The 27,401-nt window shown below is 42.9% G+C and overlaps 1 protein-coding gene and 1 long non-coding RNA gene across 2 annotated transcripts; both read right to left on the bottom strand.

Annotated features, from left to right (window-relative positions):
- Window positions 1-219: 219 nt before the first annotated feature.
- Window positions 220-7,255, bottom strand: LOC139531555 (uncharacterized). The gene is made up of 2 exons (XR_011666390.1): window positions 3,502-7,255; window positions 220-2,963 (listed from the first exon to the last, which is right to left on the bottom strand). It is a non-coding gene; the product is annotated as an uncharacterized lncRNA (long non-coding RNA).
- Window positions 7,256-7,767: 512 nt separating this feature from the next.
- LOC139531554 (protein transport protein Sec61 subunit gamma) lies at window positions 7,768-9,799 on the bottom strand. The gene is made up of 4 exons (XM_071328100.1): window positions 9,495-9,799; window positions 8,877-8,980; window positions 8,304-8,406; window positions 7,768-7,934 (listed from the first exon to the last, which is right to left on the bottom strand). The coding sequence occupies exons 2-4, from the start codon at window positions 8,968-8,970 to the stop codon at window positions 7,925-7,927; spliced, it is 207 nt and encodes a 68-aa protein (XP_071184201.1). The 5' UTR covers window positions 8,971-8,980; window positions 9,495-9,799; the 3' UTR covers window positions 7,768-7,924.
- Between the last annotated feature and the right edge of the window lie 17,602 nt (window positions 9,800-27,401).

Below are 27,401 nucleotides of genomic sequence, written 5' to 3'. Positions count from 1 at the left end.
ATATATGGGGGATACAATCTTCCCAGCTCTGCAGATTCTGCTGTGAGGAGGCATAGTCATTAGATCATTTATTTTGATATTGTCCATATGTAGCTCGTTTTTGGTCACAGGTCCAGGAATGGCTGAAGAATTGCAACATTTGCCTAGAACTAATGCTACAGATAGCAATACTGGGTGATTTGAAAAGCCATAGTCAATCAGTCAATAATATAATAATTATTTTAGCAAAAATGTTTATTTTTAATTTACAATCTGTCGAAGCTATGAGAATAGGAAGGTTTAATTATTTTGTGAAGCATCACAGCACAGTTGAAAAATATATGGCAAATAGAAATCCAAAATGGATGATGTTGAGAGATAGATGGGAGGGGTTGAATGGAGCTGAAGGGTGGGACTAATAACAAGATAAACAATGTAAAGCATCTGGGATCTGTAAAATGTATATAGGTTCGGAACTTTTGTGAAATAGCACAGTTACAAATAGAAATCAAACTGGATGGACATCAGAAATAGAGGAAGGACTAAGAACAAACAAGAGAGAACTATTGTAAAGTAGACTGTGTCTGTAAAATGTGTATAAGATGTATAAATTGAAGGTAAAAGCAGAAGTGTTTATTAGTTTACTCCAATTGGGGGATCGGTGGTAGGGTTTGCGGGGAATAATAATAAAGGTATATTCTTTAAAAAAGTATGTATGTCTATATAGGTATGTGTATGTATATATGTGTATATGTATGCATGCGTGTATGGATATATTAACCCAAAAAATATGGGGGTTTGGAAATGATGCAGACAATTACATTGGAAGCAACATTATTTCCGCAATATTAAGCTGATCCACCCCTTAAAAAAACACACAAAAAAAACAAGTAGTTAAAGAGCAGCAGTAAAATAACAATAGCGAGACTATAAACAGGGGCTACCGGTACAGAGTCAATGTGCGGGGGCACCGGTTAGTCAAAGTAATTGAGGTAAAATGTACATGTAGGTAGAGTTAAAGTGACTATGCATAGATAAACAGAGAGTAGCAGCAGTGTAAAAAGGGGGTAGAATTATTAAAGTGACTATGCATAGATAAACAGAGAGTAGCAGCAGTGTAAAAAGGGGGTAGAATTATTAAAGTGACTATGCATAGGTAATAACAGAGAGTAGCAGCAGTGTAAAAAGGGGGTAGAATTATTAAAGTGACTATTCATAGGTAATAACAGAGAGTAGCAGCAGTGTAAAAAGGGGGTAGAATTATTAAAGTGACTATGCATAGGTAATAACAGAGTGGCAGCGGTGTAATGCAAATAGTCTGAGTAGCCATTCGATTAGATGTTCACGAGTCTCATGGTTTGGGGGTAGAAGCTGTTTAGAAGCCTCTTGGACCTAGACTTGGTGCTCCGGGTCCGCTTACCATGTGGTAGCAGAGAGAACAGTCTATGACTAGGGTGGCTGGAGTCTTTGACAATTTGTAGGGCCTTCCTCTGACACCGCCTGGTATAGAAGTCCTGGATGGCAGGAAGCTTGACCTCAGTGATGTCCTGGGCCGGTCGGTGGCCGAGCAGTTGCCGTACCAGGCAGTGATGCAATCAGTCAGGATGCTCTCAATGGTGCAGCTGTAGAACCTTTTGAGGATCTGACGACCCATACCAAATCTTTTCAGTCTGCTGAGGGGGGAATAGGTTTTGTCGTGCCCTCTTCACGACTGTCTTGGTGTGCTTGGACCATGTTAGTTTGTTGGTGATGTGGACACCAAGGAACTTGAAGCTCTCAACCTGCTCCACTACAGCCTCGTCGTTGAGAATGGGGGCATGCTTGTTCCTCTTTTTCCTGTAGTCCACAATCATTTCCTTTGTCTTCATCACGTTGAGGGAGAGGTTGTTGTCCTGGCACCACACGGCCAGGTCTCTGACCTCCTCCCTATAGGTTGTCTCGTCGTTGTCGGTGATCAGGCCTACCACTGTTGTGTCATCGGCAAACGTAATGATGGTTTTAGAGTCATGCCTGGCCGTGCAGTCATGAGTGAACAGGGAGTACAGGAGGGGACTGAGCACGCACCCCTGAGGGGCCCCTGTGTTGAGGATCAGCGTGGCGGATGTGTTGTTACCTACCCTTACCACCTGGGGGCGGCCCGTCAGGAAGTCCAGGATCTAGTTGCAGAGGGAAGTGTTTAGTCCCAGGGACCTTAGCTTATTGATGGGTTTTGAGGGCAATATGGTGTTGAACGCTGAGCTGTAGTCAATGAATAGCATTCTCATATAGGTGTTCCTATTGTCCAGGTGGGAAAGGGCAGTGTGCAATAGAGATTGCATCATCTATGGATCTGATAGGGCAGTACTTTAGTGTTCTTAGTCCCTGTGCCCAATAACACTATGTTAGTCTGCTTAAAACATGTTGGTATTACAAACTCGGACAGGGAGAGGTTGAAAATGTATGTGAAGACACTTGCCAGTTGGTCAGTGCATGCTTGCAGTACATATCCTCGTAATCCATCTGGCCCTGCGGCCTTGAGAATGTTGACCTGTTTAAAGGTTTTACTCACATCGGCTGCGGAGAGCGTGATCACACAGTCATCCGGAACAGCTGGTGCTCTCATGCATGTTTCAGTGTTATTTTCCTCGAAGCGAGCATAGAAGTAGTTTAGCTCGTCTAGTAGGCTCGTGTCACTGGGCAGCTCTCGGCTGTGCTTCCCTTTGTAGTTTGTAATGGTTTGCAAGCCCGGCCACATCCGACGAGCGTCAGAGCCAGTGTGTGTTTGGATTGGTTAAAGCTAAAATATGTAACTTTTTGGGCGACCTGACTAAATTCACCTTGATGAAGACAGCTTGTCTGTCGAAACGTTGGTTATTAAATTGTTGCATCTGAGCTCCTAGAGTGTGCAGCTCTCCTTTTGTTTTTCAAGTGCTCTACTCCGCTAGCCAGCACCTCGCCTAAACAGGTGTGCGTTTCTTCGCCTCCAGATACGCATGTACACACACCTAGCAAGAGAGAGAGAGGTGTAAGTGTAAGTAACATCAGACAGTAGTAATAATAGAACAGTGTAGTTCTTCATCCGTCTAGACGTGTCAGCCCTGTTCAGAAAGGTATAAACATGTACACACACCTAGCAAGAGAGAGAGAGGTGTAAGTGTAAGTAACATCAGACAGTAGTAATAATAGAACAGTGTAGTTCTTCATCCGTCTAGACGTGTCAGCCCTGTTCAGAAAGGTATAAACATGTCCTCCTAACTGCTGAAGTCAAGCAGGACATTTCTCTAATTCTCCTTCTCTCACCTCTTCTTTGCTTTCTGTCTCCTTGCTGTCTTTTTATATTTAAGAGAAATGGATATGTTATTATGTACTTTTTCTTTCTCTCTCTTGCACACACAGGTGAATTATTTGTATTGTATCTAAAGCTGCAGTATGTACTAATGACTGTCTGGGTTTATTCTCTGCAGGAAAAGAGGGAGGGAGGGGGAGAGAGCATTTTTTTCTGTTTTCTCCTGGACTAAATCAGATGTTGCTGAACTATCTCACCGTCTGACCTTGGCATAGTCTCGCTCTCTCTCTCATTCCATCTCCTGCTCAAGGTCTGAAGAAAGAGAAAAAATAAGAGGGAGGTGAAGTATCCTCAAAGTATTCTCCAGCCGTGCTGTGTCAAGATGAGAGGAAGGGAGGGAAACTGCTGTTGTACAGTTTTATGTCCTTTTTAGATCTGAGCTATACAGAGAGTCATGCTGGGAGAGGAAATGAACAGAAAGATACCTGATGTGAAGAACCACACACACACACACACACACACACACACACACACACACACACACACACACACACACACACACACACACACACACACACACACACACACACACACACACACACACACACACACACACACACACACACACACACACACACACACACACACACACACACACACACAGGGAGAGTTACCATCCTCAATTACCCACACAAACAGACTACGGAGCCTCAGGATAGCTTCATTAGTAATCCTCTCCTCAGCCCTGATAACGATCGATGGCAGCTAGTGTTGCTCCAGGGACCGGAATGAGCGCCGCACCTTCACTGATAACAATGAAGCTGTTTGCTGGCTGTAATTGCCTTTTCAGCCCTGAGACCAGAGAAGGTGACCGCTTTAAATACCCATATTTACACTACAAATTACTCTGGAGAGAGAGGTGAGGAGGAGAGAGGGGGGGGTGATGACTCCAAATAGTCTTTGGGGGGTGGCTCTAGCGGAATGGCGTTTCGGCTGAAATGGAACCGTGTCTCCTGCTCTCTCCCCCCTCCTGTTTAAAATCTTATCAGGCGTGGAGCTGTGACTTGAGCTAGCTTAATTAGCCCCAACCTACACTATATATACACAAAAGTATGTGGACACCCCTTCAAATGAGTGGATTCGGCTATTTCAGCCAAACCCGTTGCTGACAAGTGTATAAAATCAAGCACACAGCCATGAAATCTCCATAGCCAAACATTAGAATGGCATGACTGAAGATCTCAGTGACTTTCAATGTGGCACCTTCATAGGATGCCACCTTTCCAACAAGTCAGTTTGTCACGTTTCTGCCCTGCTAGATCTGCCCCGGTCAACTAAGTGCTGTTATTGTGAAGTGGAAACATCTAGGAGCAACAACGGCTCAGCTGAAGTGGCTGCTCACAGAACGGGACCGCCGAGTGCTGAAGCGCGTAAAAAATGTTCTGTAACATTCACTAGGGAGTTCCAAACTGCCTCTGGAAGCAAAGTCAGCACAATAACTGTTCGTTGGGAGCTTCATGAAATGGGTTTCGATGGCCGAGCAGCTCAATGCCAAGCGTTGGCTGGAGTGATGTAAAGCTTGCCGTCATTGGACTCTAGAACAGTGTAAACGCATTCTCTGGAGTGATTAATCACGCGTCACCATCTGGCAGTCTGACGACGAATCTGGGTTTGGTGAATACCAGGAGAATGCTACCTGACCGAATGCATAGTGCCAACTGTAAAGTTTGGAGGAGGAATAATGGTCTGGGGCTGTTTTTCATTACTCAGTTTAGGCTCCTTAGTTCCAGTGAAGGGAAATCTTAATGCTACAGCATACAATGACAATCTTTCCTGTTTCAGCATGACAATGCCCCGATGCACAAAGCGAGGTCCATACAGAAATGGTTTGTCGAGATCGGTGTGGAAGAACTTGACTGGCCTGCACAGAGCCCTGTCCTCAACCCCATCTAACACCTTTAGGATGAATCGCCCAACATCAGTGCTCGACCTAACAAATGCTCTTATGGCTGAATGGAAGCAAGTCCACGCAGCAATGTTCCAACATCTAGTGGAGGCTGTTATAGCAGCAAAGGGGGGACCAACTCCATATTCATACCTATGATTTGGGAATGAGATGTTCGACAAGCAGGTGTCCACATACATTTGGTCATGTAGTGCTAGGCATTGATAGGGCTGCCCATTACATGTTCGATGGGCTGTGTACGTGCGTGCCTGTGTACGTGCGTGCCTGTGTATCTAAAAAATATCTTCCCCCAGCAATCCACTGTTCCTCTTTCCACAGTGCAGTACTGCCCCTAGTGGTTAAATTAACTACAACTAGTGTCTTCAGCATAGGTTCTGCAGAGGTACGGTTTGGAGGACTCACATCATTCACACAACATATGGTATGCCTCTGCCTCAATGTCCTCTATGGCCAATTACTTCCTTTCATTCTTTTCAGGCCTGTTTTCACATACAAACCACAGTAACATCGAGGATGTTTACAACACGCACACAAAACACAGTAACATCATGGATGTTTACAACACGCACACAAAACACAGTAACATCATGGATGTTTACAACACGCACACAAAACACAGTAACATCATGGATGTTTACAACACGCACACAAAACACAGTAACATCATGGATGTTTACAACACGCACACAAAACACAGTAACATCATGGATGTTTACAACACGCACACAAAACACAGTGTAACACTGTGGATGTTCTGTTTTTTGAAGCAGGATGGCGTTTTGTCAGGCTGATGTGCATTCAGCCACCTGACCATTTGATTTGTTCTCGTTGTTTGTTTAGTACCATCCAGGAAACGTGATTATGGTGGACTATTTTTTTTTTAATACACATTCAATAACCTAATTTAATATTCTACATATGTTTTGTTCTCCTGTCCCAGTAGACTTTTCAAACAAAGTAAATCTGAGATGTTAGTGTTGACGTAGTAGAATAGGAGGCGGTTTTAGCCTGTCTGCCAGTAGAATGGGGTTATATGGTAGAATAACTTTGTCCCCAAGGGAATGTGAGGTGTGGTTATTAAAATCACAAGACAATGTTACACAATGTCATAATCCAGACAGTCCATGTATAACCCATTTTTACATCAACCCTTGAGGTGCACACAGATGCTAAACATATCCTTCATATTAAATAGACGACATGACAATAAGCTAAGTAGAACATTCTTTGAGTTCTGATGGAAGGAGAAACGCAACATCTGGCAATACCCGATTTTGCCAAACGAGGTCACTGTCGACCTAATCTAAGGACCACCTCATCTATTGACGTCTTCAGTAACCTTCAAGACCGATATCATCACCCTAGCTACAGTCCTCTCACTGCCAAACGAGGTCACTGTCGACCTAGTCTCAGGACCACCTCATCTATTGACGTCTTCAGTAACCTTCAAGACCGATATCATCACCCTAGCTACAGTCCTCTCACTTTGTTTTGATGTGTCACCCCCCTGTCATCTTTCGATTGTAATGAAGTCTACACTTATGTAGTGAAGAATATTATTTTATTAATACCAATGGACACATGAAGAGAACCTGAAAATCCTCAACTGAATGCAGCTAGCTCTATGGTGGAAGTCTCTCCTGTCCGGACCAGAGGGTTGGCTTTGAGGCATACCAGTTTCCAGTTCTCTTATGCACAAGGCTAGTCTTTGTGTGTGTGAACGCTCTCTGGCCCCAGATTACCCTCCCACCACCGTTCCCCTGGTCCCAGCGGAGTGCTTTAATACACAGCATGGAGTGGTCTGACTGGACCACCCTGGGGTTACACAGGGACAGACTGTCTGTTTGTAAACGGTGGTGTGGTCTGACTGGACCACCCTGGGGTTACACAGGGACAGACTGTCTGTTTGTAAACGCTGGTGTGGTCTGACTGGACCACCCTGGGGTTACACAGGGACAGACTGTCTGTTTGTAAACGCTGGTGTGGTTGCAATAAACCTGCATTATCTGAAGTGCTTTCCTCTATTACCTTGCTTTCCTCTATTACCTTGCTTTCCTCTATTACCTTGCCATGTAGGTTCTGCAGGCTGAGCATGTCTTACTGACTGTGTTATAGACAACCAGGTTCTGCAGTTCGGGAGGCTGGTGAGCACGTCCAACACCTACGAGCCCGTCAGCCAGGGAGACCAGAGGAAGCCTGTAACCGTGACTACAGACCAGCCGTTGCTCTGGAGCATGGGCATCTGCAGGGACAAGAAATTACATAATCGACCAGGGTGCTCCACCCTCTGCCAGCACGGGGGGCATACTCTCAATGGTGGATTGTAGGGTGCAAGTCTACGGTTTGGAACCCAGCACCTTAAATGGGGGAGGATGCACTCATAGTAGTGACTGGAACAGAATAAATTGAATGGTATCCAACACATCAAACATTGTTTCCATGTGTTTAATACCACTCCATTCTAGACATTATGAGCCACCCTCCCCTCAGCAGCCTCCTGTGATGTACACACAATATACATCTCATACATAATAATAATCACCATCATCGTCACGCGCAGCTTTTTCTTTAATTTATTAACACAGCCAAATAAACATAGCACACAATGTAAAAACAAATCACATCCCTTCACCCCCCACCACTATTCCATGTCGCCCCACTGTCTCAGGTCACCGGGTATTGTAGTTCTGTAGTTGTATCACACCTCCAGAGGTTCAGCCGCCCCTGAGAGAGAAGAACACATGAACAGGGCCACATAGGCTAATTAAGTTTCTCACCCAAAAGTCTACAGTCCTCCACTATTCCTTATGATTTGAAATAGGGCATGTGTAGTCATTCAATCAAATCAAAGTGCTGGAAAACAGCAGTATGTTTGATATTAATGCAGACCTATCTTCCAAGGCATTACTACATGCATCTATGCACATCATACCTTGATTACATTACACATTTTGGATGCTTGCAGTTTGGTAACACTAGTGCACCTTAGCTAACCAAACAAAGCCAAATGGACTTAAGTGTTTTCTCCCAATAATGTACATAAAGTACTGCCTACTGTCTGACTCCTGGTGTGTGTCGTGTGGTCCTACTTACACAATGATGTTGTTGATGGGGATGTGGATGAGCTTGACAAAGAACCCAATGAAGCCCATGATGGCAAACCCAATCGCTGTTGCCATGGCGATCTTCTGGAATTCTATAAATGATCAGAAGAGATGGTACAATTAGAATCTTTAACAGACAACGGCAGAAAAACCAGTCAGAGCTTCACAAGTCTTCTTGATCAATGTGTTGTTTTTTTTTACATCAAGGGGTTTAAAATAGAAACAGGCCTGCTCCATTCACTTAATGTCATGCTAAAAGAGATTGGTTATATCTGAAGATGTGATTGTGGTCATATAAAGTCAACACAAGATTCAATCAGTGATTCATCATCAGTGGTATCCATCTACTAATGATGCTCTGTAGCTGCTCAGCTATGCAAGGTTGCAGTCAGTTAACTTGCTACCCAAGTAACCCTTTTGACAATCTACTGTGCAATGATTTTATGCTTGAGAGTGTAAACTCACTCAGCAGACAGTGAACTGAGAAAAGACAAGATCCTAAAACAGGATAGCAGATCGTGTAACCTAAACACAGAAAAAGCTCAGTGACTGATAACCATACCTTTCCTGTCTGGTTTTGTGCACCTCTTAACGAGCCTTATTGAGTCCTTGACGAACTGCCGGCTGGGCTCGACGAACTGCATAACCTGGTCCATGATGGTTCGGCTGGGGAGCAAACAAGTCCGACAGACTAGGGTTAGCTAGCTAGGTCCATCAAAGTGTCACTAGCTACACATCTCTTCATCCCTCACAATGTCTTATGTATAGTAAGGGTTCAGTTACGGGTCTGTCCATAAATTCTTAAACATTTAGGCCTGGCCTATAATGTGTTAGCTGAGGTTTTGGTCCATTTTCTGTGTGGGTGCACGAATAAACCTGATACTGTAGCTAACGTTAACTAGCTAGTTAGCTACATTAGCTAGTTAACTGGTGTCGATGGCAACCATAGACTAAGAAGATTTCACAACGAAACACTAGGTTGAGTAACCAAGACAGACATTGCTTTCTAATTTCAACGTCAACGTTGCACTGAACGCCTCAAGATTGTTTGTTTATTTACCAGCAAACAATCTAGCTAGCTACAGTAGTCAGGCGCCACAATGAATGAAGGCGTAGGTATATACCATTATAACAGTTTGGCTACTAAACTAGAATAATTCTTTAAAATGTAGTTTCTTACCTAGCTATGTTACTATATCAACGTGTCCAAACGAATATCTCTGAGAATAAATAGATGAAGTAGCTAGGCACCGACGTAGCTAAGAAAAGCCACGTCGCTTTCGGAAGCTTTTGATAGAATCTTGAAGACGTGGAATTCTGATGCACATGCGTGATTGCAGAGAGCAAGAGGCAAAGTGAGAGGTTTTAATCCGCCCAAAATCTGGCCACGAAAATAAGATCAAATCAAAGTGTATTTATCACATGCGCCGAATACAACAGGTGTAGTAGACCTTACAGTGAAAGAGGGAAGGAGGAGGTGGGGGGGGGAGATGGGTGATATGGGAGATGGGTGATATGGCCAGAGAGGGCTGGGGCCGCCCCAGGGGGTGTACCCCGGAGAGGGGGGCCAACCTCCTGCCCTCAACACCCAGGCGGCGCCACTACATCCACCCTGCTCTCTTCACCAGGAAGAGAGGGGGGAGACAGCCAGAGAGGGATGGTACAAACCCAGGGAGGAGGGGCTGACCGTCGGAGAGAGGGCCCGTCCCCTGCCCGTGGCCACCAGGGGGTGCTACTAAACTCACCCAGAGAGGGCTGGGACCAACCAATGGAGCCGGAGCCAATCCCAGGGCAGCAGGCACTAACTACGCCATGGTTCATTCGAGAGCCTATAGGGTAATAAATGGCGTTTTTGTATAATTTTTTATTATTATTGCCGAAAATGACTTATTTGGTAAATACAAAATAAAAACTAAGTTTTGTTCTACAGTTTATATACACCTTAGCCAATACATTTAAACTCAGTTTTTCACAATTCCTGACATTTAATCCTAGAAAAATTCCCTGTCTTAGGTCAGTTACGATCACCACTTTATTTTAAGAATGTGAAATGTTAGAATAACAGTAGAGAGAATTATTTATTTCAGCTTTTGTTTCTTTCATCGCATTCCCAGTGGGTCAGAAGTTTACATACACTCAATTAGTTTTTGGTAGCATTGTCTTGAAATTGTTTAACTTGGGTGAAATGTTTCAGGTAGCCTTCCACAAGCGTCCCACAATAAATTGGGTGAATTTTGGCCCATTCCTCCTGACAGAGCTGGTGTAAATGAGTCAGGTTTGGAGGCCTCCTTGCTTGTGATGGCCACTCCAATACCTTGACTTTGTTGTCCTTAAGCCATTTTGCCACAACTTTGGAAATATGCTTGGGGTCATTGTCTATTTGGAAGACCCATTTGTGACCAAGCTTTAACATCCTAACTGATGTCTTGAGATGTTGCTTCAATATATCCACATAATTTTCCAGCCTCATGATGCCATCTATTTTGTGAAGTGCACCAGTCCCTCCTGCAGCAAAGCACCCCCACAACATGATGCTGCCACCCCCGTGCTTCACGTTTGGAATGGTGTTCTTCAGCTTGCAAGCCTCCCCCTTTTTCCTCCAAACATAACAATGGTCGTTATGGCCAAACAGTTCTATTTTTGTTTCATCAGACCAGAGGACATTTCTCCAAAAAGTACGATCTTTGTCCCCATGTGCAGTTGCAAACCGTAGTCTGGCATTTTTATGGCGGTTTTGGAGCAGTGGCTTTTTCCTTGCTGAGCGGCCTTTCAGGTTATGTCGATATAGGACTCGTTTAACTGTGGATATAGATACTTTTGTACCTGTTTCCTCCAGCATCTTCACAAGGTACTTTGCCGTTGTTCTGGGATTGATTTGCACTTTTCGCACCAAAGTACGTTCATATCTAGGAGACAGAATGTGTCTCCTTCCTGAGCTGTATGATGGCTGCGTGGTCCCATGGTGTTTATACTTGCATACTATTGTTTGTACAGATGAACGTGGTACCTTCAGGCGTTTGGAAATTGCTCCCAAGGATGAACCAGACTTGTGGAGGTCTTGGCTGATTTCTTTTGATTTTCCCATGATGTCAAGCAAAGAGGCACTGAGTTTGATGGTAAGGCCTTGAAATACATCCACAGGTGCACCTTCAAATGACTCAAATTATGTCAATTAGCCTATCAGAAGCTTCTAAAGCCATGACATAATTTTATGGAATTTTCCAAGCTGTTTAAAGGCACAGTCAACTTAGTGTATGTAAACTTCTGACCCACTGGAATTGTGATACAGTGAATTATAAGTGAAATAATCTGTCTGTAAACAATTGTTGGAAACATTACTTGTGTCATGCAAAAAGTAGATGTCCTAACCAACTTGCCAAAACTATAGTTTGTTAACTAGACATTTGTGGAGTGATTGAAAAATGAGTTTTAATGACCCCAACCTAAGTGTATGTAAACTTCTGACTTAAACTGTATATTATGATGACATTTTTTGACGTTTTTGTTCGTTTTGGGCATGTGTTTTTTTGGGCTGTGCAGCCACACACACACATTTCTTCCTTACTGTTGTTTATACAGATGAACAAGATACCTTCAGGTATTTGGAAATTGCTCCCAAGGATGAACCAGACTTGTGGAGGTCTAAACATTTCTGAGGTCTTGGCTAATTTATTTAGATTTTCCCATGATGTCAAGCAATGAGGCACTGGGTTTGAAGGTAGGCCTTGAAATACATCCATAGGTACACCTCCAATGGACTCAAATTATGTCAATTAGCCTATCAGCAGCTTCTAAAGCCATGACATAATTTTCTGGAATTTTCCAAGCTGTTTAAAGGCACAGTCAATTTAGTGTATGTAAACTTCTGACACACTGTAATGTGATACAGTGAATTATAAGTGAAATAATATGTCTGTAAACAATTGTTGGAAAAATTACTTGTGTCATGCACAAAGTAGATGTCCTAACTGACTTGCCAAAACTATAGTTTGTTAACAAGACATTTGTGGAGTGGTTGAAAAACGAGTTTTAATGACTCCAACCTAAGTGTATGTAAACTTCCCACTTCAACTGTATGAGATAATCTTCATCAGCTAACGTCTCATTTCATGATTTTTTAAAAAGCATTTACGCACATTAAGCACATATTAGCTTCATAATTGATAAAGGTCATGTTAAATGACTGATATTATCTCATAGAAGATGAGATGATCACCTAAGCCCATCTTAACTTCAGACCTTATTTTTTGGCATTTTGTCATATTTCTACCAGTATTACATTTACATTTTAGTAATTTAGCAGACGCTCTGGTAATAATTTACTAAATACATATACTGGGACATCTTTTAGCATTTTCCTCACAGTAACACACATTTTCAGTCTTTATTCGTCTTATTACACCAATTATTTACAGGATCGATGGGTCCCCTAGCGAGACAGTTGAGCTAACGTAGGCTAATGCGATTAGCATGAGGTTGTAAGTAACAAGAACAGGTAGTTTGCCCCCAGTGATGCGTTCTGCAGACCTCACTACCCTCTGGAGAGCCTTACGGTTATGGGCGGAGCAGTTGCCATACCAGGCGGTGATACAGCCCGACAGGATACTCTCGATTGTGCATCTGTAAAAGTTTGTGAGTGTTTTTGGTGACAAGCAAAATTTCTTCAGCCTCCTGAGGTTGAAGAGGCGCTGCTGCGCCTTCTTCACCACGCTGTCTGTGTGGGTGGACCATTTCAGTTTGTCTGTGATGTGTACGCCGAGGAACTTAAAACTTTCCACCCTCTCCACTACTGTCCCGTCAATGTGGATAGGGGGGTGCTCCTTCTGCTATTTCCTGAAGTCCACGATCATCTCCTTTGTTTTGTTGACATTGAGTGTGAGGTTATTTTCCTGACACCACACTCCGAGGGCCCTCACCTCCTCCCTGTAGTTCGTCACGTTGTTGTTGGTAATCAAGCCTACCACTGTAGAGTCGTCTGCAAACTTGATGATTGAGTTGGAAGCGTGCTTGGCCACGCAGTCGTGGGTGAACAGGGAGTACAGGAGAGGGCTGAGACCGCACCCTTGTGGGGCCCCAGTGTTGAGGAATTGTGGGGTGGAGATGTTGTTACCTACCCTCACCACCTGGGGGCGGCCCGTCAGGAAGTCCAGGACCCAGTTGTACAGGGCGGGGTCGAGACCCAGGGTCTCGAGCTTGATGACGAGTTTGGAGGGTACTATGGTGTTAAATGCTGAGCTGTAGTTGATGAACAGCATTCTTACATAGGTATTCCTTTGTCCAGATGGGTTAGGGCAGTGTGCAGTGTGATTGCGATTGCGTCGTCTGTGGACCTATTGGGGCGGTAAGCAAATTGGAGTGGGTCTAGGGTGTCAGGTAGGGTGGAGGTGATATGGTCCTTGACTAGTCTCTCAAAGCACTTCATGATGACGGAAGTGAGTGCTATGGGGCGGTAGTCATTTAGCTCAGTTACCTTAGCTTTCTTGGGAACAGGAACAATGGTGGCCCTCTTGAAGCACGTGGGAACAGCAGACTGGGATAAGGATTGATTAAATATGTCCGTAAACACACCAGCCAGCTGGTCTGCGCATGCTCTGAGGACGTTTAAATGTTTTACTCATGTTGGCTGCAGTGAAGGAGAGCCCGCAGGTTTTGGTAGCGGGCCGTGTCAGTGGCACTGTATTGTCCTCAAAGCGAGCAAAGAAGTTGTTTAGTCTGTCTGGGAGCAAGACATCGTGGTCCGCGACGGGGCTGGTTTTTCTTTTGTAGTCCGTGATTGACTGTAGACCCTGCCACATACCTCTCGTGTCTGAGCCGTTGAATTGTGACTCTACTTTGTCTCTATACTGATGCTTAGCTTGTTTGATTGCCTTGCGGAGGGAATAGCTACACTGTTTGTATTCAGTCATGTTTCCGGTCACCTTGCCCTGATTAAAAGCAGTGGTTCGCGCTTTCAGTTTTGTGTGAATGCTGCCTTCAATCCACGGATTCTGGTTTAATAGACGCTGTGGGTACAACATCACTGATGCACTTGCCAATAAACCCGCTCACCGAATCAGCGTATACATGTAAGAAATAACACATAAAAAACTAAATATTGCACAGTTGCCTAGGAACGTGAAGCGAGGCGGCCATCTCTGTCGGCGCCGGAAGATCTAATCTAACTGTCCAATTTACATAGCTATTACAGTGAAAGAATACCATGCTATTGTTTGAGGAGAGTGCACAGTTATGAATTTGAAAATATATTAATAAACCAATTAGACACATTTGGGCAGTCTTGATACAACATTTTGAACAGAAATGCAATGGTTCATTGAATCAGTCTTAAACTTTGCACATATACTGCTGTCATCTAGTGGCCAAAATCTATATTGCACCTAGACTCCTAAAGTGATAAAATGGCCTTTCTCTTGCATTTCAAATATGTTTTGTCTTTGTATTATCTTATATTTTACCAGATCTAATGTGTTATATTCTCCTACATTAATTTCACATTTCCACAAACTTCAAAGTGTTTTCTTTCAAATGGTATCAATAATATGCATGTCCTTGCTTCAGGTCCTGAGTTAGTTTTGGGTATGTAATTTTAGGCGAAAATTGAAATTTATTCAGTTCCTCCACATTGAAATGAATGGCGGCCAACATGAAAATAGGCTGTTGTGACTGATTTTACATCAAATCTATGATGACTCTATGAAACTTTTCCAATGGGTCTCCTTCTTCTGTGGGAAGTCTGGTGTAGTTATCATCTATGGTACGATGTGATAATAAAATACATCCCAGAGCTCCCCATTCTGTCTCATCAATATACCTCAAAATGCATACCTCCCCCCCCCCAAGGTGGACCCATTGAGATGTCATTAACATTACAATTATTTTATACTTTATTTCATACCTCAAGTTAATAACATATCAAGTGCCTTATATTGCATAGATTGTTCCCTGATAATACAAAATTACATTGCATATCCTCAATCTTGTTGGTCCAAATAACCAATGTCAGTGACAACCACATTTAGCTCCCTCCTATAAGTGTTTATCATACCAAAACATAACCCACAGACATGGACCTTAATGAAAATTGTCATTAGACTTTGCCACACCAAAGTGGGAAAATGTGTGAAATTATGGCCCTCTGGGCCATGGACTCAATCATTATGTAATCCATATTTGGCTCTTATTGTGTTTTTTTATGCTATTTTTATTATGATAACTCAGAATGTTTTTTAATTTTTTTTACTGTGAGCGATAAAAACGAATTCTGTTGTCATTGATATCAGAAAAGTCTCTTTGGTGACAAACAAATGCCTTTCTAAAGCTCAATGCCACGAATACAGTTTATCTTTTTAAATTTCTATACATCAACAATTTTGCCTCTGAAGTAACAAGCTATAAGTCCATGTGAAAATAAATCCCTTCCATCATTTATTCATTATTTTATAAAAAAAATATGTTTCTCCCGCCTTCGTCTTGAATGGTGATTTCAAACTCATTCTAATGACACTATACATCCACTAGATGGGGGTGTTTTTATTAAAGTACCTTCTTTTCCAAAACCCCATCTGATTGTTAGATTAATGTATTAATAGTCACTACCCTTTTCAAGACAAAGCCTGGATGAAAATATTGTTTCTTCAAAGGAATTAGTAAACTGTTGAGGAAGCTGCAGTGGCGGAAGAACCTGGGTCATTCCAAAGCCCATTTATTCTGGAACAGAGTAATAAATCAAATCAGGCTTTATTTATATTGGACATTTCTGACATGAATGCAACACAATGCATTTCACAGGAAAAAACGATGAAAATAAAAACGGAAATATTTACTACACATAAGAGGATAAAAAACAACAAAAGAATAACAATTTAAAACTAAAAGACTAATAAGGTAAGGTAAATGCACCCCTGTCCAGTGTTCATTCACAGGTGATTAGAACGTGTGTTATGGTCATATTTACACGCGATCATTACACCTGTTCAGCCTATCGGGTAAGGAATGGACTTTTTGGAGTTGTTTTTGGAAAATTGCCGAAAACAACTTATTTGGTAGCTAAAGTCACATTTTGTGATTTTTTTAAAGCATTTATGTATTTAAAAAAAGCACATAAAGGCTTCATAATTCATAAAGGTATTTTCTTATTTTAATTAGCTATCCATAATTTTCCCGCCAGGTATCAAGCGCTAAGTCCATATGAAAAAGCAAAATGATGACACTTTCCATCCACCAGATGGGGTTGTTTTTAGAAAGTACCTACTTTTCCAAAACCCCATTTGTTTGATAAAGAAATTAAAGCAATAATAGTCACTATACTTTCCAAACCAACAAAGGCTGGATTAAAATGTTTCCTAAAAAGGAATTTATAAACTGTTAAGGAGGCAGCGGAGGCAGGACCAGGGTGCAACATTTGAGAGAAATAAGCTTTTTGTGCGTATGGAAAATCAAATCAAATTTCAAATCAAATTTATTTTATATAGCTTGTATAGCTTTTTATATTAACCTTCGTACATCAGCTGATATCTCAAAGTGCTGTACAGAAACCCAGCCTAAAACCCCAAACAGCAAGCAATGCAGGTGTAGAAGCACGGTGGCTAGGAAAAACTCCCTAGAAAGGCCAAAACCTAGGAAGAAACCTAGAGAGGAACCAGGCTATGAGGGGTGGCCAGTCCTCTTCTGGCTGTGCCGGGTGGAGATTATAACAGAACATGGCCAAGATGTTCAAATGTTCATAAATGACCAGCATGGTCAATAATAATAATCACAGTAGTTGTCGAGGGTGCAGCAAGTCAGCACTTCAGGAGTAAATGTCAGTTGGCTTTTCATAGCCGATCATTAAGAGTATCTCTACTGCTCCTGCGGTCTCTTGAAAACCGGTCTGGGACAGGTAGCACATCCGGTGAACAGGTCAGGGTTCCATAGCCGCAGGCAGAACAGTTGAAACTGGAGCAGCAGCACAGCCAGGTGGACTGAGGACAGCAATAAGTCATCATGCCAGGTAGTCCTGAGGCATGGTTCTAGGGCTCATGTCCTCTGAGAGAGAGAGAGAAAGAGAGAATTAGAGAGAGCATACTTAAATTCACACAGGACACCGGATAAGACAGGAGAAGTACTCCAGATATAACAAACTGACCTTAGCCCCCCGACACATAAACTACTGCAGCATAAATACTGGAGGCTGAGACAGAAATAAAATGTCTGACATCTTTTATTTCAGCTCATGTAACATGAGACCAACACATTACATGATGTATTTATATTTTTGTTCAGTGTATGTGAAAATGTGCTGCAAACTGGGACGTCACCGTTCAAGTTGGTAATCCAATGTTTTGAGAATAGCTGGCTAGCTGTCTGTCCAGTACATAACATGCAAATACATAATGCCATCTTAAGGATACCTCTGCACTGTTTCTTTTGTCATTGATAGGCTGTACATTTACCTACTTATTCCCTGACATTGTCCAAGTTTTGATTTTTCATGAATTCTCCCTTCCTCCTCCAATGTATTCCATATTGCCCACTTCCTCAGTAGACAGTAGCAACAAACTATTAAAAAACGTTGCAGATTTCATTCATCAACATTTTAACAAGGGTAGAAGACCTTTACAGTAGACATTTCCCCGATCATAGTCTACAGTGCCTTGCAAAAGTATTCGCCCCCTTGTCGTTTTTCCTATTTTGTTCCATTACAACCTGTAATTTAAATTGATTTTTATTTAGATTTCTTGTAATGGACGTACACAAAATAGTCTAAATAACTTGTTTCAAAAAATATAAAACTGAAAAGTTGTGCATGAATATGTATTCACCCCCTTTACTGCGAAGCCCCTAAAGAAGATCTGGTGCAACCAATTACCTTCAGAAGTCACATAATTAGTTAAATAAAGTCCACCTGTGTGCAATCTAAGTATCACATGATCTGTCACATGATCTCAGTATATATACACCTGTTCTGAATGGCCCCAGAGTCTGCAACACCACTCAGCAAACGGCACCATGAAGTACAAGGAGCTCTCCAAACAGGTCAGGGACAAAGTTGTGGAGAAGTACAGATCAGGGTTGGGTTATAAAATAATATCAGAAACTTTGAACAAGCCACAGAGCACCATTAAATCCATAATTAAAACATTGAAAGAATATGGCACAACAAAACTGCCAGGAGAGGGCTGCCCACCAAAACTCACGGACCAGGCAAAGAGGGCATTAATCAGAGAGGGAACAAATAGATCAAAGATAACCCTGAAGGAGCTGCAAAGCTCCACAGTGGAGATTTGAGTATCTGTCCATAGGACCACTTTAAGCTGTACACTCCACAGAGCTGGGCTTTACGGAAGAGTGGCCAGAAAAAAGCCATTGCTTAAAGAAAAAAATAAGCAAACACGTTTGGTGTTCACCAAAAGGCATGTGGGAGACTCCCCAAACATATGGTAGAAGGTACTCTGGTCAGATGAGATTAAAATGTAGCTTTTTGTCCAATAAGGAAAATGCTATGTCTGGCGCAAACCCAACACCTCTCATCACCCCGAGAACACCACCAATGCTTTTCATTGGCAGGGACTGGGAAACTGGTCAGAATTGAAGGAATGATGGATGGTGCTAAATACAGAGAAATTCTTGAGGGAAACCTGTTTCAGTCTTCCAGAGATTTGAGACTGGGACGGAGATTCACCTTCCAGCAGGACAATGACCCTAAGCATACTACTAAAGCAACACTCGAGTGGTTTAAGGGGAAACATTTAAATGTATTGGAATGGCCTAGTCTAAGCCCAGACCTCAATCCAATTGAGAATTTGTGGTATGACTTAAAGATTAATGTACACCAGTGGAACCCTTCCAACTTGAAGGAGCAGAAGCAGTTTTGTCTTGAAGAATGGGCAAAAATCCCAGTGGCTAGATGTGCCAAGCTTATAGAGACATACCCCAAGAGACTTGCAGCTGAAATTGCTGCAAAAGGTGGTTCTACAAAGTATTGACTTGGGGGGGGTGAATAGTTATGCACGCTCAAGTTTTCAGTTTTTATTGTCTTATTTCTTGTTTGTTTCACAATAAAAAATATTTTGCATCTTCAAAGTGGTAGGCATGTTGTGTAAATCAAATGATACAAACCCCCCAAAAATCAATTTTAATTCCAGGTTGTAAGGCAACAAAATAAGAAAAATACCAAGGGGGTGAATACTTTCGCAAGCCACTGTAACTCAAATCTAATGAGACTGTTTCAGTATGTAAAAAGTAACAGTACAAAACACACATTAGTTTAGCAAACATAAAATAATAAGTGAGTTTTGACTGAATAGACATTTAATAAATGTTTCAAAACAATACATTATACTATAGTCCTGCTAAAATTACTCACATCCAGCATAAAAAGCATTAAACAGAATAAACAAACAATTTTGTATTTATTTCTGATGTAACAATTGTTCATGAAGCAAACATTGCATGACTTAGTGAAGGTGTGGGAGAAAGAAGCAGTCTGTTTTCCTCCCCCTCCTTCATCCGCGGTGCTCATTCAACATAGCATTTGGTGATTCCTGTGAACATCAACAGTCATAAACATGTCATTCTGATACAGCAACATCGTCCTAACAAGAATTTAGTCCAGTTGACAATTCAACAGAATTCAGTCTTGTTCATGATGATTGGTACAACATGAGAGAGATAGCAAGCCATGGTATATCAGACCGTATATCACGGGTATGAGTCAATATTACATTTACATTACATTTACATTTAAGTCATTTAGCAGACGCTCTTATCCAGAGCGACTTACAAATTGGAAAGTTCATACATATTCATCCATATTACTTGTTTACTGTTGTAATAGCAATAGCAACTGTTTTTAATAGCAATAAGGCACCTTGGGGGTTTGTGGTATATGGCCAAAATCACGACTAAGGGCTGTATCCAGGCACTCCGCGTTGTGTCGTGCTAAGAACAGCCCTTAGCCGTGGTATATTCTTTTCATACAACAAACCCCCGAGGTGCCTTATTGCTTAAATATAACACAGATACAGATTATGAGCATGTGAGGGTTCAGATAATAATGTTACTACTACTAGCTTGCCCTCTCCCTGCTTTTCCTGAACATGTTTATCTGATATAGCTAGTTGTTATTGTTCTTCCTTGCTCATCCCAAGCAGGCTTTTCTCCTCTTCTTCAGATGCTTGACTACATGATCATCATGTTGTGGCTGTAATATGGACATTCCATCAGAACAACAATTAGATGAGTATTTAGGTATTTCACGTTGCTCTCTGTAATTATTCTGGCTGCTTTGGTGATATTGTTGATGGTAGCTGCAATGTAAAACTATGATTTATACCTCAAATATGCACATTTTCGAACAAAACATACATTTATTGTATAACATGTTATAAGACTGTCATCTGATGAAGTTGTTTCTTGGTTAGTGACTAATTATATCTCTATTTGGTCGGTTTTGTGATAGCTACCTTTGCGGTAGAAAAATTGTGAAAATATGCGGTTGAGTCTTTTGCTATTGTGGTTAGCTAATAGAAATACATATTGTGTCTTCGCTGTAAAACATTTTAAAAATCGGAAATGATGGCTGGATTCACAAGATGTTTATCTTTCATTTGCTGTATTGGACTTGTGATTTCATGAAAATTATATTATATGATATCCCTGTCGCGTTAGGCTAGGCTATGCTAGTCAGCTTTTTTGATGAGGATGCTCCCGGATCCGGGATGGGTAGCAATGAAAGGTTAACAATGTCTACACTGTATTTCTGATCCATTTGATGTTATTTTAAATGGGCAAAAAAAATTGCTTTTCTTTTAAAGGCGTCTTTAAAAAACAAGGACATTTCTAAGTGACCCCAAACTTTTGAACGGTAGTGTATATTATAAACAGAGAGTAGCAGCAGCGTAAAAGAGTGGTCTGGGTAGCCATTTGATTAGCTGTTTAGGAGTCGTATGACTTGGGGGTAGAAGCTGTTAAGAAGCCTTTTGGACCTCGACTTGGTGCTCCGGTACCGCTTGCCGTGCGGTAACAGAGAGAAAAGTCCATGACCAGGTCCATGACAATTTTTAGGGCCTTCCTCTGACACCGCCTGATATAGAGGTCCTGGATGGCAGGATGCTTGGCCCCAGTGATGTACTGGGCCGTACGCACTACCCTCTATAGTGTCTTGCGGTCGGAGGCCGAGCAGTTCCCATACCAGGCAGTGATGCAACCAGTCAGGATGTGCTCGATGGTGCAGCTGTAGAACCTTTTGAAGATCTGAGGACCCATGCCAAATCTTTTCAGTCTCCTGAGGGGGAATAGTTTTTGTCGTGCCCTCATCACGACTGTTTAAGTGTGTTTGGACTGTGTTAGTTTGTTGGTGATGTGGACACCAAGGAACTTGAAGCTCTCAACCTGTTCCACTACAGCCCCTTCGATGAGAATGGGGGTGTGCTTGGTCCTCCTTTTCCTCTGGTCCACAATCATCTCCTTAGTCTTGATCACGTTGAGGGAGAGGTTGTTGTACTGGCACCACACAGCTAGGGTCTCTGACCTCCTCCCTATAGGCTGTCTTATCTTTGTCAGTGATCAGGCCTACCACTGTTGTGTCATCGGCAAACTTGATGATGGTTTTGGAGTCGTGCCCGGCCATGCAGTCATGAGTGAACAGGGAGTACAGGAGGGGGCTGAGCAAACACCCCTGAGGGGCCCCTGTGTTGAGGATCAGAGTGGCGGATGTGTTGATACCTACCCTTATCACCTGGGAGCGGCCGTCAGGAAGTCCAGGATCCAGTTGCAGAGGGAGGTGTTTAGTCTGAAGGGGTTAAACCAAGGCCTCATACCTTTTTAAAGGGTTAATAAATTGTGTTATGATAAACTGTAAGGTCTCGTCTTCTGGAGAATACGGATGACTTAATGGCTTTTTCCCGTATTGCCTCCAATATCCCTATTATTGATAACACACATCACCAAAATGATTCACACTTGTCTTCCTATTTCCACATAATCTGCCATCTGCCCCACCCCAACAGGGCACAAAACTAACCTCCCTTTCACACACACACTCACACCCTGCTCTCTCACGGCCACTGCGACTGGGCTTCTACCCTCTCGTTACAGGTTTACGGGGAACCACACAGAATTTACCCCTTAGGATTTACCCTTTGCAGGTTCCAGCCTGCACAGGATTATAATCCAGGACTCACCCTATTCTTATAGTAGTCACATTAATTATCCCAATCAGAATTGACCCCCTAGGACTCCTACAGGTACTAGCCTGCTCGAGTTTACCTTCTGGGACTTACCCTATACTTTATAGTACTAGCAGGAACCAACCTACTAGGGATTTACCATTTACTTTATAGTACTAACAGGAACCAACATACTAGGGATTTACCATTTACTTTATAGTACTAGCAGGAACCAGCCTACTAGGGATTTACCATCTACCATAAAGCTACGACCGGTCATTACACAATGGTCTACCGAATGAAACTCAGGCTCGCCAGGTCCGTATCCTATAATGTTCAGCCTACAATTCTCATCTCCCCAAGATGTCAAAATGGGTGGAAACAGATATAGGAACTAGCCTACCTTGTTTGTTGGCAGCTCTGCTCTACTGATCTGGACTCTTTGGTTAGACTACAAATCGTGGTGAACCCTGCTCGCAGCGCCATATGTTAGCTTCTCATTTTTCAGAGTAAATAACTCACGGACGCTGAACCATGTTTAATTCTTCCCAAAGGGTCGTTACAGCTTTAATTCAGACAAAGACTTTCTCACCATCACAATGGTGATCACAATATACTCCACTTTAGACACCCCTCCTTCTCTCCAATCCTTACATCTTATGGTTCGACAGGAAGAGGGCAACATTAACCATTATTTCTCCATTCAGGGGATCTGACCTGACCTCCTGACCTCAACCCCTCCTTCCCCTAATCCACAGATGTCCTCTCGTATCACCTATTGCACTCCCGTGACTCCCTCCCGTCCACCCAGCACATTCCACAGCCACTCGGTCTTACTACAGAGAACCATTAACTTCTCACTACTTTATATACTATGCGTCTGATCTATCATGTCTTTAATATCTCAATGTTCAAAGTTTACACAACAATCTGGAAAATGGGATGGGAGACAGTGGTCAGCATAGTCCAGCAGTGAGTTTCCCCTGCAGCCTCAGGCTCGTCCAGTGAGTTTTCCCTGCAGCCTCAGGCTCGTCCAGTGAGTTTTCCCTGCAGCCTCAGGCTCGTCCAGTGAGTTTCCCCTGCAGCCTCAGGCTCGTCCAGTGAGTTTCCCCTGCAGCCTCAGGCTCGTCCAGTGAGTTTCCCCTGCAGCCTCAGGCTCGTCCAGTGAGTTTCCCCTGCAGCCTCAGGCTCGTCCAGTGAGTTTCCCCTGCAGCCTCAGGCTCGTCCAGAATGATTTCTCTTACTATTTTACGTTACATAATTAACATCTACTACTGAAAAGCAGTAATAATTCTAAACGTTCCTGTGTTTTTTGTGTTGCTCTTTTCACAGGGAAATGCATGAATAGTCACCATGCAGTATGTTCTGACCTGGGGTTTGTCTGAAGTTGGGAAGCAGCCTCACCTGGGAAACACAAATGGGCAGTTCACACAAGCCAACACTTTTATTACCTTTGATCATCTTCATCAGAATGCACTCCCAGGAATCCCAGTTCCACAATAAATGTCTGTTTTGTTCGATAATGTCCATCATTTATGTCCAAATTCCTCCTTGTTGTTCGCGCGTTCAGTACACAATCTAAACTCATGACGCGCGTGCAAGTCCAGCGGAAAGTACGGACAAAAAGTCAAAAAAGTTCCGTTACAGTCTGTAGAAACATGTCAAACGATGTATAGAATCAATCTTTAGGATGTTTTTAACATAAATGTTCAATAATGTTCCAACCGGAGAATTCCTTTGTCTTCAGAAATGCGATGGAATGCAGCTAACTCTCACATGAACGTGCATGGTCAGCGCATGGTCAGCTCGTGGCACTCTGGGAGAGACCATACTCAATCTCCTCTCATTCGCCCCCACCCCACAGTAGAAGCATCAAACAAGGTTCTAAAGACTGTTGACATCTAGTGGAAGCCTTAGGAAGTGCAACATGACCCCATTTCCATTGTATCTTGGATAAGCAAAGAGTTGAAAACCTACAAACCTCACATTCCCACTTCCTGGTTGGATTTTTTCTCAGGTTTTTGCCTGTCATATGAGTTCTGTTATACTCACAGACATCATTATAACAGTTTTAGAAACTTCAGAGTGTTTTCTATCCAAATCTACTAATAATATGCATATCCTAGGATCTGGGCCTGAGTAGCAGGCAGTTTACTCTGGGCACGCTTTTCATCCGGACATGAAAATACTGCCCCCTACCCCAAACAGGTGTGTGCCTTTCCAAATCATGTTCAATCAATTGGCTTTTCCACAGGTAGACTCATATCAAGTTGTAGAAACATCTCAAGGAAGATCAATGGAAACAGGATGCACCTGAACTCAATTTTGAGTCTCCTAGCAAAGTGTCTGAATACTTATGTGTATAAGTTTTTCAGTAAAAAATAAATAAATGCAATCATTTCTAAAAACCTGTTTTCGCTTTGTCATGATGGGGTATTGTGTGTAGATTGATGAGGAAAACATTTAATATAATCCATTTCAAATCGAATAAAATAGTAATAAAATTGTATTGGTCACATACACGTGTTTAGCAGATGTCATTGCTGGTGTTGCAACATGCTTGTGCTTCTGGTTCCAACAGTGCAGCAATATCTAACAAGTAATATCTAGCAATTTCACAACATATACCCAATACACACAAATCTAAGTAAGGAATGTCATTAAGAATATGTAAATATTTGCACAAGCAATGTCAGATTGTATTGGACTAAAATAGACTAAAATACAGTAGAAAAGTATAGAATGCAGTATATACATATGAGATGAGTAATGCAAAGTATGTAAACATTATTAAAGTGACATTATTAAGTGGCCAATGATTTCAAGTCAGTGTATATAGGTAGCAGTCTCTCATTGCTAGTGATGGCTAATTAACAGTCTGATGGCCTTGAGATAGAAGCTGTTTTTCAGTCTCTCGGTCCCCGCTTTGATGCACCTGTATATACCTCGCCTTCTGGATGATAGCGGGGTGAACAGGCAGCGACTCAGGTGGTTGTTGTCCTTGATGATCTTTTTGGCCTTTCTGTGATATCGGGTGCTATAGGTGTCCCGGAGGGCAGATAGTTTGCCCCCGGTGATGCATTGTGCAGACCACACCACCCTCTGGAGAGCCCTATGGTTGTGGGCGGTGCAGTTGCCATACGAGGTGGTGATACAGCCCGACAGAATGCTCTCGATCGTGCATCTGTAAAAGTTTGTGAGGGTTTTAGGTGACGAGCCAAATTTCTTCAGACTCCTGAGATTGAAGAGGCTCTGTTGCGACCTTCTTCGCCACACTGTCTGTGTGGGTGGTCCATTTCAGTTTGTCAGTGATGTGTAAGCCGAGGAACTTAAAACTTTCCACCTTCTCCACTACTGTCCCATCGATGTGGATAGGGTGGGTGCTCCTTCTGCTGTTTCCTGAAGTCCACGATCATCTCCTTTGTTTTGTTGATTTTGAGTGAGAGGTTATTTTCCTGGCAGCACACTTCCAGAGCCCTCACCTCCTCCCTGTAGGCTGTCTCGTCGTTGTTGGTAATCAAGCCTACTACTGTTGTGTCATGTGCAAACTTAATGATTGATTTGTAGGCGTGCTTGGCCTCACAGTCGTGGGTGAACAGGGAGTATAGGAGGGGGCTGAGCATGCACCCTTGTGGGGCCCCAGTGTTGAGGATCAGTGAAGTGGAGGTGTTGTTTCTTACCTTCACCACCTGGATGTGGCCCGTCAGGAAGTCCAGGACCCAATTGCACAGGGCGGGATTCAGACCTAGGGCCTTATTTCAGAATAAGGCTGTAACATACGGCTCCCGAGTGGCGCAGCGGTCTCAGGGCTAGTGGTGTCACTTACAGACCCTGGTTCAATTCCAGGCTGTATCACAAAAGGTTGTGATTGGGAGTCCTATAAGGCGGCACACAATTGGCCCAGCGTCGTCCGGGTTAGGGCTTGGCCAGGGTAGGCCGTCATTGTGGCCCATCCCAAGATGGCATAGCAGTCAGATGTCCTTTGTCCTCGTCTTGTCGTGTCTCGTGTATATATATATTTACATCTTTCTTCGCATATCTTTTATATATTTTATTTTCCAAAAACTCAACTTCAAAACACTCTCCTGCAACCCACCTCACCAATTTAAAAACAAAAGTATTATTTACCTCAAATCTGAAATCCACAATAGAAGCTAGCCAGAAGCTAGCCAGAAGCTAACCAGAAGCTAAGCAGAAGCTAGCCAGAAGCTAGCCAGTTTACTAGCTAACGTTAGTATTCAGCTAACCACGGTTTGTGGTCATCAGCTATCCTTTAGCTCGAAAAGCTATTGCCAGTTCTGTACAACGTTACTCAGACCAGAACATACCAGACCTATTTTTCTCTCCATATCCCCGGATTTCAACCGCAAGCTCTGGACATTTACACCTGGATCTCGCAGCTAGCTAGCTGCTATCCGTGTGACTATTGGCTTACGTCGATCCCGGAGAAAACATCAATTATTCCGGAGCTAGCCAGCTGAAGAGTTCCATCAGCCACTCCTGGGCTACAATCACCTGTCCGGACCCGTTTTACTGCCGATGCGGAGCCCCACCGGGCCTTCACGACTAGACTACCGACGTTATCTGCCCGAGGGAGTTATCCAACTGACCCCTCCGACGCGACGTTTCCTGAACGCCCATCTTCGGCCCGCAAATCGTTAGCTGTCTTATCGGCTGCTATCTGAATAGGTCTATCTATCGGACAATTTTTCTTGGGTCACTATAACTATATCTATTTTGCCAATTGGACTGATCCCCTCTACCACACGGAACCCCACTAATCTACCGTCGGAAACGCACGAGGTGGCTTAAAACAGACTTCCATCCTATGCTAGCTTGCTACCGATGGCTCAGCTAGCTGTCTGAATCGCCGTTACCCCAACCAACCTCACTACTCACTGGACCCTTATGATCACTCGACTAAGCATGCCTCTCCTTAA

Source organism: Salvelinus alpinus, chromosome 10 (genome assembly GCF_045679555.1).
Source record: "Salvelinus alpinus chromosome 10, SLU_Salpinus.1, whole genome shotgun sequence".
NCBI lineage: Eukaryota > Metazoa > Chordata > Actinopteri > Salmoniformes > Salmonidae > Salvelinus > Salvelinus alpinus.
Note: the sequence above shows the minus strand (reverse complement) of the source record. Positions and strands in the feature narration are given on the sequence as shown.